General features: G+C 44.4%; 1 protein-coding gene across 1 annotated transcript in view; it reads left to right on the top strand.

Moving 5' to 3' along the window:
* Window positions 1–1,096: 1,096 nt before the first annotated feature.
* Window positions 1,097–12,969, top strand: part of CUNH10orf53 (chromosome unknown C10orf53 homolog) — a 22,770-nt gene continuing 10,897 nt past the window's right edge. The window contains exon 1 of the mRNA XM_018558421.1: window positions 1,097–1,230. Coding sequence (XP_018413923.1) covers window positions 1,134–1,230 — 97 coding nt within the window. The 5' untranslated portion in view covers window positions 1,097–1,133. The remainder of the gene's footprint in view (window positions 1,231–12,969) is intronic.

Raw genomic sequence — 12,969 nt, 5'->3', positions numbered from 1 at the left:
GACTGCAGAGGTCTGTAGTGACTAACGCAGACTGCAGGGGTCTGTGGTGACTAAAGGCAGACTGCAGGGGTCAGTAATACATAACACATGCAGCCGGTGCACTGGCCCCGGGCGTAAAGTTGAAGGGGGGCGCCGGCCGAAAATTGCACTTTTGGCTAAGTGCCGAATGTGCCATTTTGTCGGTGCAGCCGTGATTTCTTTCCTCCCCGCTGTGTGTCCCAGCGGGAAGGAGAGAAAGTGACAGCCGGCGGAGCGCTGCGGGGGGAGACCGCCGTGTGCGGCTGGTGCCTCTCCTCCCACACCGCTCAGCCGCCTATCACAGTCCGGCAGAGAAGTGTGGGGGCGGAGACAGCGGTTTCACAGGAGGCTGGGTTTTCCTCCATGCACTGCTCGCTCAGCCTCCTGTGACAGCGTGTCAGAGAGGAGAGCGAGAGCAAACACTCCTCTCTGAGTGTTTGTAGATAATTGAGGATATGGTATGGTTACTGTATCCTCAATTATGAATGGGAGTGATCAACATCCCCTCCTGTTCATTCATAATTGTAATTATAGTAAACATACCATTTCCTCGTGTTATCAATGAACAGGAAAACTCAGAAAGGATTCCTGCTCATTGATAACAGGGGATACAGAAAAAGAGATTGAGGACTGTGTGTTCTCAATCTCTTTTTCTATTGGGGTACACTACAGGTGGCAGCATGTTATTCCCTCATGGAGCTCTGAGCTGGTGGTGTTGCCCACATACAGGAGGCTCATGATTGCACTGACCGCAGATTCAATGCTTTGCTTGCTCCAATGCAAAAAACGAAAAAAGCACATATTTTCTATTAGCTATATCATGGGTGCATTAATTCAGTTGTTTTAACATGTCCTCAGCAATAAGAATTTACTTTACGCACAGAAGTAGAAGATTTGTTATGGAAGTGTTCCGCAGGAAAAGAGAAATGTGTTGGCCGGTTACCGTCCAGGAAATCAGTGCACACTATGGGAATGGCGGACATTGTCTACCACGCATTGCTCACCTTCCGGCCAGCACACATCGCTCCCATTACAGACGAGCCGGCGCTTTGGTTGCCATAGTGATGTCAGTGTTGTCAGTCCAGGCAGCTCTGAGCACAGCACACTGACACAACATGCCGGAGAAGGCTGTGGTTACCTTGCGGTACGGCCCCTATATGAACTGCTCCGGTGTGGTGCAGCACAGACTGTCCCGGCTGGAGGGGCTGAGAGGTAAGGAAGCGACCATTACCGTGCGGGGAGACGTCCCATATCCCAGCAGTACATCAGAGCCCGGGAATCCCCGATCCACAATAACGGGGTCACAAACTATAGATAAAGGATAGTCATGTATGGGATTATACACAACGAAAGTGTAACTGGCTCTTTATTTTTCTCTTTGAATGTACATAGAGGTGGAATATTACATCATGCTTGAACTGGAACTCTACAAAATAAATAAAGTGTGAACAGACAGAGATCCTATTCCAGAAGTCATTGATGGAATTCACGAACAGTCTCTATGACACTCTGTAGCATCCAGTGGTGCGTCCACACAACAAATATCAGTGCTTGCACAAGATTCATGTACCTAATGGAAACCGGTACATGAATTTGGCGCAAGCAGCGACATTTGCACCCAGGGGCGTATCTGCGTTTGCCTCGGGCAGCAGATTCCAGAGGGTGGGTCACTCCTCCCATGACTGAGTCATTTTGGTGTCACTCCTCCAATGGTGTCACCCGGGTGCGGGCAGCACCCCCCTTGTGACGCCACTGGGACAGCTGACAGCTTTGTGAGGTAGAGACATTTTGTGCTACTTATACATTGCTAGTAGTATGCTAGCATAGAGTTATACAGTGCTATAGTCAGTGCTGTATATTGCCACTTCTACATTACAGTGAATTGCAGTGTGGTGGGCTGCAAAGAGTGGAGTGTAATCAGTGTCATCGGTGCTCAGTTACTATGAATTGCATTGTGGTGTCACCAACCCTTGCATTCACATTGCACTCAACCTTCCTTTTTAGGACTATTTTTTTATGTCTGTATAGCTGTTTAGCTGCTGCTACCCTTTATGGGATATTTTTTTTTTCATTGTTTTAAACTTTTCTGTAAAATAAAAAATCTAAAACACAAGTTCCAAAAAAGCAGTTTGAGTTCTATTGTTTTAGAGTTTTAGAGTTGGGTTTAGGGTTTTAGTTTTATTGTTTTATTTTTATAGAGTGTTTTTCTTTTTTCTTTCTGGGGTCAGCGGCATGAACTTAGTGGTGACACATACAAAGCTGCCCTTTGTTAGCAGTGTATCACTGCATATAATCACCACAGTGTCAAGTGAACAAAAGCAGCACCTCTTCAATCCTCCTGTTACCATGGCTGCTAATAAAATTAGGTAATTCTCTATTGTCATAATCAACATGCTTAAACCGCTGTTGGCGTGCCACCATTAATATCTTCTGCTGCTGGTATGCCAGCCATTACCATCTACTGCTGCTGGTCTGCTATCCATTAAAATTTCCTGCCACCACTTTTGGCCTGCCATCTAGAGCTTCAACTAATGATTATTTTCATAATTGATTAGTTAGCCGATAATTTTTTTCAAACAAACAAGGTTTACTTCAGAATAAAATGGTATGCACATTTTTTGCAATCGCACGGCACTGGAATGGCATTGTAGTACCGTGGATTCCAGTGCGGGCGGGAGGCGCATTTGGGGTGCCATTGAAATGAATGGCACCACAACACACATCCTGCAGCAGATTTTGTCAGGCCGAAAACCAAAAATTACCTTTCCCACCCTTTTTTTTTATATATATGTATATTTTAATAATTGTATTTATTAAATTAGACAATTAAATTAGTTTCATGGATTTAAAATAATATGAATTGTAAAACTTCAATATATTCTCCTACAGGTCCACCTCTACCGATTGACAGCAGGTAGTGGGCGGGTGCAATAGCCAGCCTGCTATTGGCTCTTGCAATTTAAAATATCCAATAGCAGGCTGGCTATTGTTTCTAGCCGCTGATGGGAGACTTGATGCCGGTGTTCTATCAATCCCTCGGACTCCGAGGGATTGATAGAACACAGGCAGAAGAGGGGACATGGGGAAGCAGAGGAGGAAAGGGCGGGCAGTGGAGGAGGAACCGGGTGGCAGCGGAGGTACCAGGGGGGAGGGGCAGTAGGGGAATGCAGAGGCACCACGGTCTCTTCTCCCCTTTGGTACTGGCTGCAGTGGTCTGTGTCCCCGTTGCCTCTGCCGATACAGGTGGGGAGAGCATCAGGGATTGAAAGCAACACCGCTGCAGCCAGCACCAGCAGGGAGGAGAACAAAGGAGCAGAGTGGCTGTGGGGGATTCAACTAATCTAAAATCAACTAATCGATAATGAGAATCGTTGAGAACAATTCTCATTATCGATTATAATAGATTTTATCGATTAGTTGTTTCAGCCCTACTGCCATTCATTACCATTTCTTGCCACTACTGTTGGCATGCCATCCATTAACATCTCCTGCCACTGCCTGCTATTCAATCTCATCTCCAACCACTGATGCCACCTGCCAGTGCTGACTGTACATTATTTCTGCCTTATGTCTCTGACATAATCCAATGCAATTTTTTTTTCCAGATAAAAAGTGCCTTGTCCCTCATTCCTAAAATGTGGCCTACTTAAAAGGCATACCTGTTTCGGTGAAATATTTCTGTTGTCGCTTAGCAGAGCACACAGTGCCAGTGTACTGGATGAAGGAGGCTGCTGTACGCAAATGTATTAGTCCCTACATGGACTAATGTCGGAGGACATTAATTCTTTAATGGCCACCAATGTAAGTGAAATTCTGAATATCCATTTCATTGGTGGCCAGTGGGAAGAATTCTGAATGTCCATTTCATTGGTAGCCAGTGGTGATTAGTGATATGCCTCTTACAAAAAAAATGGCACCTTTTATATTGGGGGTCACTATGAAGAATGCAGAATTTTTCCCACTGTCCACCAATGCAAGGGTCATTACCACCAACGTCAAATGTAAGGGATCATTCTTCATCCCACTAATGTAAGGGGCATTGTTCCGCCTACCAGCCACCAATGTAAGGGACAATCATCCTCCTACCTGCTACCAATGTAGGGGCATTCTTCCTCCTACTGGACACCAGAGTTAGGTCTTTATGTGTTAGAATGCCCCTTACATTGGTCATTAGGATGAATGACCTCAACATTGGCAGACAGTGGAAAGAAATCCCCTTTACATTTAGGACCCATTGGAGGAAGCATCCCCATTTTTTTCCTTTATTTGTACGGTAGTTTTTTTTTGTGTTTTACTGATAATGAATGTTTATATAGTATATTCAGCGTTTAATGAAAGACATTGTTGAACATTTCAGTTTGTTTTCTGTCACGCTATTAAAGCCCAATTTCAGCCAAAGCGTTATTTAGCCTAGGACCCCTAACTTTTAATCACCTATTAACCCCCCCCCCCCTCCAGTTGTAGCTGTAAGAAGGTGGTGGGTGGAGGGTATCCCTCTTCCAGATCATTTAGCTAGGTGTATGTATAACATGATATTGTGCTATCTGCTATCTGTAGGCAATGCTTAGATGTAAAGTAGCCACATGTAGCCCTGGATTACCAGATTTGTACTCATCACTTTCTGGCTGCAAGGGTTAAACATGTTCTATTTATATGATATATTTTATATTTACTGGACTATAAGACATTTATAAAATTCAAAACATGCCTCCTCTGTAAACCCTTGCTTTCTTGCTGTGGCTCAAATTTTCCCCTCGTTGCACCAGCCATTATCTCCTTTGATGCTGCTGTGTTTGGTTCCAGCTCTGTGGCCTTCTGGACAAGACAGCTGCACTAGCCAGCTTCAGGAACACTGGATGAAGTACTTGACCTCCAACCCTCCATTCTTTGGTGTTGGTACTGATTGCTTTCCTGCATCCTTTTGTCCTTAATCTGCATATTATTTTGGCAGAAACAAGCCAAACTAGCATCTTGTGATTGCAGAGAGTATTTAACTCTAGCTCACCTGCAGTGTTATAAGCTATTTCACATCCATTTCACCATGAAAAGACCCCATTCACACTGAGCGACATGGAAATCGCGTGACTTTGAGCGACGTCGCGCAACATCTTCCTATTGGGCTGTATGCAATCAGGAGCAATATCACTCAAAATCGCTCTAAAAAAGGGTCATGTAGAAGCGACAAGCTGCCAGCGACGAGCTACAAGCGATATTGAGCGATATTGAGCGACATTGAGCGACGAGATGTGAACAGCTACATTGAAATGTATTGGTGAAGCTACATAGAGCGATATAGCGCGGAAATATGAGCGATATCGCTGCAAAAATCGCGCGATAAATCGCTCAATGTGAACGGGGCCTAAGAGAGCAGATAAAACACGATGACCAGCACACAGTAGACTGGCAGCCACTATTATAGGTACACAACGTTAATACTAGTGGTGGATTGTGCAAGTCACCAAGCTACATGGCAAACATGATTATGCTGCCTCATTAGGATTAGTGCTCATCCGTTTTGTAAAGCTAGAGCCAGGCTAATAGTGAAGAAGGTTATCAACTTCTGGCTCTACTATAGTTCAGACCCGTAGTAGTAAATGAGCACTACACAAGTGTTTCCTAAAGAAATCCAACACTCTTACCCTTTGAATATTATTACATGGCTGACCCCCCCTTGTTTCCTCTTGTGTCCAAGAAGGTACACTTTTTGTTAGCATATTATATAGTACTTTGCAGCAGAGAGTGCCTACAATGCTCTACCCACAACAATAATAAAAAGTTTGGGCTAAAAATACATTAACATCTATATTAAGATCAAGTGAAAGAAGACATTTTCAGACTCCCAGGGGTCTCTTAAGAGTCAACATACAAATTAAAATCTTGCTGTACAATCTTTGTACAATTTTATGTTTACCAAATGTATGTATTATGAAGGCCTACCTAATCTATCCAATCAATTTGCATCCAACTAGGCAGGCTCTTGCACTACACAGTTGTTTTCAGATCTAAACTAGATTGTACAACCAGTAAAAAGCAGGGGTGGGCAATTAATTTTTTCTAGGGGCCCCATGAGAAACTAGGATTGTTCTGGAGGGCTGAACCAATAGGGCCTGTTGGTTCGGCCCTCCAGAACAGTCACAGTTTCTCATATGATTAACACATGGTACCAAGCAACACACCTACCGTGTGTTACAGTGTGGCACGTGCATTGCGTTGCCATTCATTTAAGTGACACCCCAGATGCACCTCCTGCACTACCGTGCGTTGCGGTTAGCAATAGTAGTGCATGCAACACACCTGCCGCACTGTAACACACAGTCGATGCGTTGTGCGGTACCTTGCATAAATCACATGGAACCATATGATTAAGGCACAACATAGATGTGAATGGGCCCTTATTGGCACGTACCTGCTGCCAGATGTGGAGCTGCAGGAGGGACACCCCAAAGAGCTGCAGAAGAGGACAAACACCCCAGCATTATAGAAATCCTCCTGTAATGCAGGTGATGGGAAGACATTTGTCACTAATTGTTAGGACCACCCAGCAGTCCTAGCAACCAATGACTGCAAAGGAGGAGGACCCCTGACATTATTGCTTGCTAGGACGACAGTAGTCCTAGCAACTAACGATTGGAGAGGAACGCAGTCTGGAGACGGACCAATTGCCGACTTGTGTTGAGCTATGTTTTGCAGTGGCCTTGTAGGCTTGCACATCCACTGTCTCCCAGCCATAAATGAGCGCAGGTTAGCAACAGTTTCATGTCTGGGCCATGGACAAGTGCAGACAAAGGGCCGGATAAGGCCTGCGGAGCGTAAAATACCCATGTCTGGTATAAAGTAACACTTCCCAAATATCAGCATTTAGATTTGGGGTTGTAGTGTGTTACTGCTGCTGGAGTCTTTACATAAAGAAATGTTTTCCTATGACAGACTCTTTTTAATACTGCCCAATTTCCTCAAAAAGGGACACTGCCAAAAAAAGGTGGGCAGAAGAGAAATACATTTTCCTTGTTGGTGGCATAGTATTAAAATCCAGTCTACATTGCCTTCCATTATAAAACATAGGAAAAGAAATGATGGTATAAGGTTTGAGGATGATGGTATTTCCTGTTGCCGGTAGGTGAAATGAGGACCTTTTAATATCCACCACAATATAGATTCCAGTAAAAAATCATTTACACCTTATTTATTCCAGCTATCAAATTATTCTTTTATAACATAGAACTCCCTTTTGTGTTGTTAAGCATCAGATTTAACTAATAGTTTAAACAGAAATTGGACACTGCTGGGATTTCATTACAATAAGATAAGCATCTTGTGGTCTGTCCAAGGGATAGATGTTAATGCTAACCTTAATGTAACGAGTGGAAAAATAATACATAGAATGTAAAGCATTTAATTGTGACATGCAATTCAAACCTGACCTCTTCAAAACACACATTACAGCTGGTAGAACTCAATTCACATGGGGTTCAATGCAGCTTCTGTTGAATTACAAATCAATTCTTTTAAGTCTTGGTGTCTCCACTGCAAGCTTAAAGGAGAACTATGAGGCGAGTGCTTTTCACTCATCCTCATAGTTCTAGCCGACCTGTGACAATGAAACTGTCACAGGTTGGCTCAGTAGATCAGGAAGTGAGCGAACACATACCGGCGTTCGCTCACTTCTCGATCCTGTCACGGCAGAGAGCCGTGACATGGGAGGGGCTGGATTCCCCCCTCTCCAATCCTCCAGCGCTGACTGGCGTAGCGGACGGGGGAGGGGGGCCGGTACAGCTGGCTCTGCCTCTAGATAGGCAGAGCCTGCTGTCACTCACGCAGCTGGGCGGATCCAGACATAATTGTCGGGATCCGTTTCAGCTGCGGCGTCTCAGTATACCGTGAGCTGTAGCTCGCGGTATACTGAGCATAGGGTAACGGGAGGACGCTAGTTTGTGTCCTCCCGTTACCCTTAGGTGAACTATGGGGAAAAGCCCTAACCCCATAGTTCTCCTTTAACTCTAAACTTATTCAAGGATACTTTTCAATAATGGGCAGGTTCAAGTATATTTACACCAATGTAACATGTTTAATGATTGGGAACAATAGACCAAACTAGTCCTATATGAAGCTCCTTTCTTAAAAATGTGCCTCTTACACTAAAGGGTCCAAGGACCTGTATCACACCTTACCGGAACTCCTAAGTGTTAATTGAGGGTGCTCGCAGTGACCGCGGATGGCGCAGCATTCAATATAGGTAAGTATAGGGATGCCACCAGTATGACAAAGACTTAGATGTCAGTGAAAATCCATTTATTGATGTCAGCCCCGAAAGCGCTTGATGACACTTTGAGTATTGACTGACATCAATAAATGGATTGTCACTGACATCTAAGTCTTTGTCGTGCTGGTGACGTTCCTATACTTTCTTACACTAAAGCAACTCCCTAACACCCCCACAAAACAAAAATGTAATATATGGTAGCTTACCAGTACATAGATGTAGTGGCTGCATTCGCTTTCTTTCTTGAGGAAAATAACAGTTTGATCTTATTTGTGTTATCCCATGATCCCCCACATAATGGAGATGAACATGTATTGTACATGAAACATCTCTAAATCCCTGAATTTGACTTTCAGCTCCTGGAATCCCCTATACATCAGTACTTTAGAGTGGGAGAGGGAGGGCAATACTTAGGGGTTTCCTGCATTCACATGTGTTGACAATGAACATGCTGACAGAAGGAGACAGATGGCTTTATCAGTCTGCTGCTGCTCCTCCACTGTCCAGTCACAGGCTGGGAACAGGAAGGTGACCATACTGGCAGGGCTGTATAAATTATGAGAATAGATGGACAGAAATGCAAATCCTTAATCAGTTTCAGCCAGCTACCAGTCATTTAGGATTTCACAAATAAGAAGCAATCATTTATTATTGATGGTAGGTCACTAGGGTTAGTTTTAAGGGGCAGTCATCGTGGATTGTCTTGTGCATACTAGATTTGCTTTTGGAATTGGTTTTTACTTCTTATTGTCAGAATATATACTGCAATGACATAAGGAAGATTTACGTTCCTAATGGGGCCGTGTGTGTGTGTAAACTATATTACCAAAAGTATTGGGACACCACTCCAAATAATTGGATTCAGGTGTTCCGTTAAATTCCTTGCTACTAAATATTCAGCGGTCACCTGTTAGTGGTATTATAACAAAGTGGAAGCAACTGGGAACAACAGCAACTCAGCCACGTAGTGGTAGGCCACGTAAAACGACAGAGCAGTGTCAGCACATGCTGAAGTGCACAGTGCGCAGAAGTCGCTAACTGTCTGCAGAGTCAATAGCTACAGACCTCCAAACTTTGTGTGGCCTTCAGATTGGCACAATAACAGTGCATAGAGAGCTGCATGGAATGGGTTTCCATGGCTGAGCAGCTGCTTTTAAGCCTTACATTGCCAAGTGCAATACAAAGCGCTGGATGCAATGGTGTAAAGCACGCCACCACTGGACTCTAGAGAAGTGGAGACGTGTTCTCTGACGAATCACGCTTCTCTGTCTGACAATCCGATGGCCGTGTCTGGGTTTGGCGGTTGCCAGGAGAACGGTACTTGCCTGACTTCACTGTGCCAAGTGTAAAGTTTGGTGGAGGGGGGATTATGGTGTGGGGTTGTTTTTCAGGGGCTGGGCTTGCAGTGATGGGAACTCTTAAGGCATCAGCATACCAAGACATTTTGGACAATTTCATGCTCCCAACTTTGTGGGAACAGTTTGGGGATGGCCCCTTCCTGTTCCAACATGACTACGCACCAGTGCACAAAGCAAGGTCCATAAAGACATGGAGGAGCGAGTTTGGGGTGGAGGAGTACTGACCTCAACCCGATAGAACACCTTTGCCATTAATTAGAGCGGAGACTTCGAGCCAGGCCTTCTCGTCCAACATCAGTATCTGACCTCACAAAGGCGCTTCTGGAAGAATGGTCAAACATTCCCATAGACACACTCCTAAATCTTGTGGACAGCCTTCCCAGAAGAGTTGAAGCTTTTATAGCAGCAAAGGGTGGGCCAACTCAATATTGAACCCTACGGACTAAGACTGGGATGTCATTAAAGTTCATGTGCGTGTAAAGGCAGGTTTTCCAATACCTTTGGTAATATAGCGTGTGTGTATATATATCTATCTATATATATCTATATATATAGATAGATATATATAGATGATAGCAGTGACTGATTTGGCTACAGTTTGCTAAAGATTTTCATCTTAATAAAGCATTTTTACATCTACACAAATGAATATCACATTCTGTATGGGTTGAGTACAAAGAAGCAATACACATTATAAAGAGAATGGTGTTGATTTATTAAAGGCTGTGTTCACTTTGGAAGGGGATTTTCTCTTAGCTAAGTGAATGAGTTGAAGCTCTGCTGACTTCCATCATCCAATCATGTGCAAGCAAAAATAAATGTTTTTGTTTTTTTTTGTTCCTTGCATGTGATTGGGTATTATTTGCAAAGTGAATTATCACTGCATTCACTAAGCTAAGTGAAAATTTCCCTTGGAATGCGAACATCCTATTTGCCTTTATTAAATCACCTCCAATATGTCTGTAGGCGGAGGGTGAGAGGTCGGTGATGTGCAAAGTAAAATAAACCAGTTGCATACATTATACAAATGATTTAGCTTAATGTTGCCTAACCTCTAATTTGAGACTGACATTCATCACCCTACCGTGGCACTTAATAGTTGGTGGCACTTTAGGTGATCCTATTGTTCACTTATGAAGTGGCATCATCTACATAGTATAGTCCAGTGATGGCGAACCGTTTTGAGCCGGAGTGCCCAAACTGGATCACTAAACCAACTTATCTATCTCAAAGTGCCAACCCTTCAATTAGACCTGAATACTCTCAGGGGGCTCTGCAGTTCTGAGGTAGTCTGTATGGGCTCTCAGGGGGCTGTGCGGCTCTCAGGTCTGCTCTGTGGGGTTTTTGGTATTCTGTACAGGCTCTCAGGGGAGCTGTTCAGCTCTCAGACGTTCTATTATGGCTTTTGGGTGGGCTCTGTGGTCCCTCTGGTGGTATGTATGGGCTCTCTGGGGGGCTGTGTGGCTCTCTGGGGGGCTGTGCGGCTCTCGGGTGGCCTATAAGGGTTTTCAGGTGGGCTCTCAGGTGGTCTGTTTGGGCTCTCTGGGGGGCTGTGCGGGCTCTCAGGGGGGCAGTGTGGCTCTCGGATGGTCTATAATGGCTTTCAGGTGGTTTATATGGGCTCTCTGTGGGGCTATTCTGCATTGCTGTATAATTATCATACAGCAATGCAGAATACCACCAGCTATGCGGGACTACAAGTCCCAGCAATACATTATAATGAAAGTCAGCACTACACAGCAGAGGCGTAACTAGAAACCTAGTCTTCCCCGCAGCAATAATAATTTATTATTGCTGCAGGGAAGGGGGGGCAATTATTATCGCTGCCTGGGGGAGAATTGTTTTTAGGCAGGAGATAATAAAAAAAAAAACCCATGCAGCAATAATAATCACCCCCTTACCCGCAGCAATAATAAATTATCCTTGGGGTAGATTAAAGGAGAACTATGAGGTGAGTAGAGCTGCAGCTAACGTTTTTTTCAAAATCGATTAGTTAGCCGATTATTAAGTTCGATTAATCGGTTAATCGGATAAAAAGTAAAATACATTTTAAAAAATGGCCCCAGTGATGGGACTACTAGTTTGTATTGAGATTGTAGTCCATCACAGGAGCAAGCTTGGAGCGGTGCAAGTAAAAAAGAAAAACAAAACTGTGGTGTGCAATATAGTGAAATGAAAAGTGTGTAAAATTATATGGACGGGGGAGGGGGCGGGTACAGCCGGCTCTGCCTCTAGATAGGCAGAGCCAGCTGTCACTCACGCAGCTGGGCGGATCCTCTACGTCGGGATCCGCTCTGGCGTCTCGGTATACCGTGAGCTATAGCTCGCGGTATACTGAGCTTAGGGTAACGGGAGGATGCTAGTTTGTGTCCTCCCGTTATCCTAAGGAGAACTATGGGGAAAAACACTGACCCCATAGTTCTCCTTTAATATTGCAGCCGGGACAGAAATTACTATTAGTTATTACCGTATTTGCCGGCGTATAAGACGACCCCCCACTTTTTGTGTAAAAAATATAGGTTTTGGGCTATACTCGTCGTATAAGACGAGTATAGCCCAAAAATAATGTTTAAATGCACCCACTAACTTCCATGGCGGTATTCCCAAGTGTGGCTCGGGGTTAATTTTCAGTACCATAAGCAGTAACCCCGAGCCACAATCGGGAATACAGTCTCTTACCTTGGACCTGGTTTTAGAAAATGTCTTAAAGAAGAAGTCCAGGCAAAAAATCTTATTTACCCTTGCAGTGCAGCTGCCCCCGCACTGCAAGGGTTAAGTGCTTGCTTTCTTCCTCTAGGTGCAAAAATAACAGCGTTATATTCACCTGATCCTCGCAAGTCGACTGTCTGTTGTCTTCCAGCCTCTCTCCCCCTCTACTCCAGCGGTCTAAGGTCCCATGAGTCATCACTTCCAATACACTGTGTATTTTAATGTTAGGATGCAGAGGACATCGCTACCATACCATCGCTGGAGCAGAGGGGGAGACAGGCAGGTGGGAGAGCAGTAACAGCCAGCTGGATGCGAGATTCGGGTGAGTATATCTTATTTTTGCACCTAGACAAAGTGAGCACTCAACCCTTGCAGTGTGAGAGTAGCCCCACTGCAAGGGTTAAGAGTTTTTTTCCCCGAAGTTCTTTAAAAAATAATTTTTCACAGCTCAGTCGCCTAACTTACACAGTGTGTGTTCCCATGCTTCTGTCTGAAGCAGAAACTGAGTTACAGACTTTGACAGTTCACTCCTCTTCATTCCCAACAATGATCTGCAAAACTCATCAGTGCAACTTTTCGACTCTTGACAGCTCTTATCTCACTGTCCCGTCCAGTGGCGCCTCT

Source organism: Nanorana parkeri, unplaced genomic scaffold, assembly GCF_000935625.1.
Source record: "Nanorana parkeri isolate BGI_ZX_2015 unplaced genomic scaffold, ASM93562v1 scaffold338, whole genome shotgun sequence".
Classification (NCBI taxonomy): Eukaryota; Metazoa; Chordata; class Amphibia; order Anura; family Dicroglossidae; genus Nanorana; species Nanorana parkeri.
The sequence above is the reverse complement of the archived record's forward strand: the minus strand, read 5'-3'. Positions and strand labels throughout refer to the sequence as shown.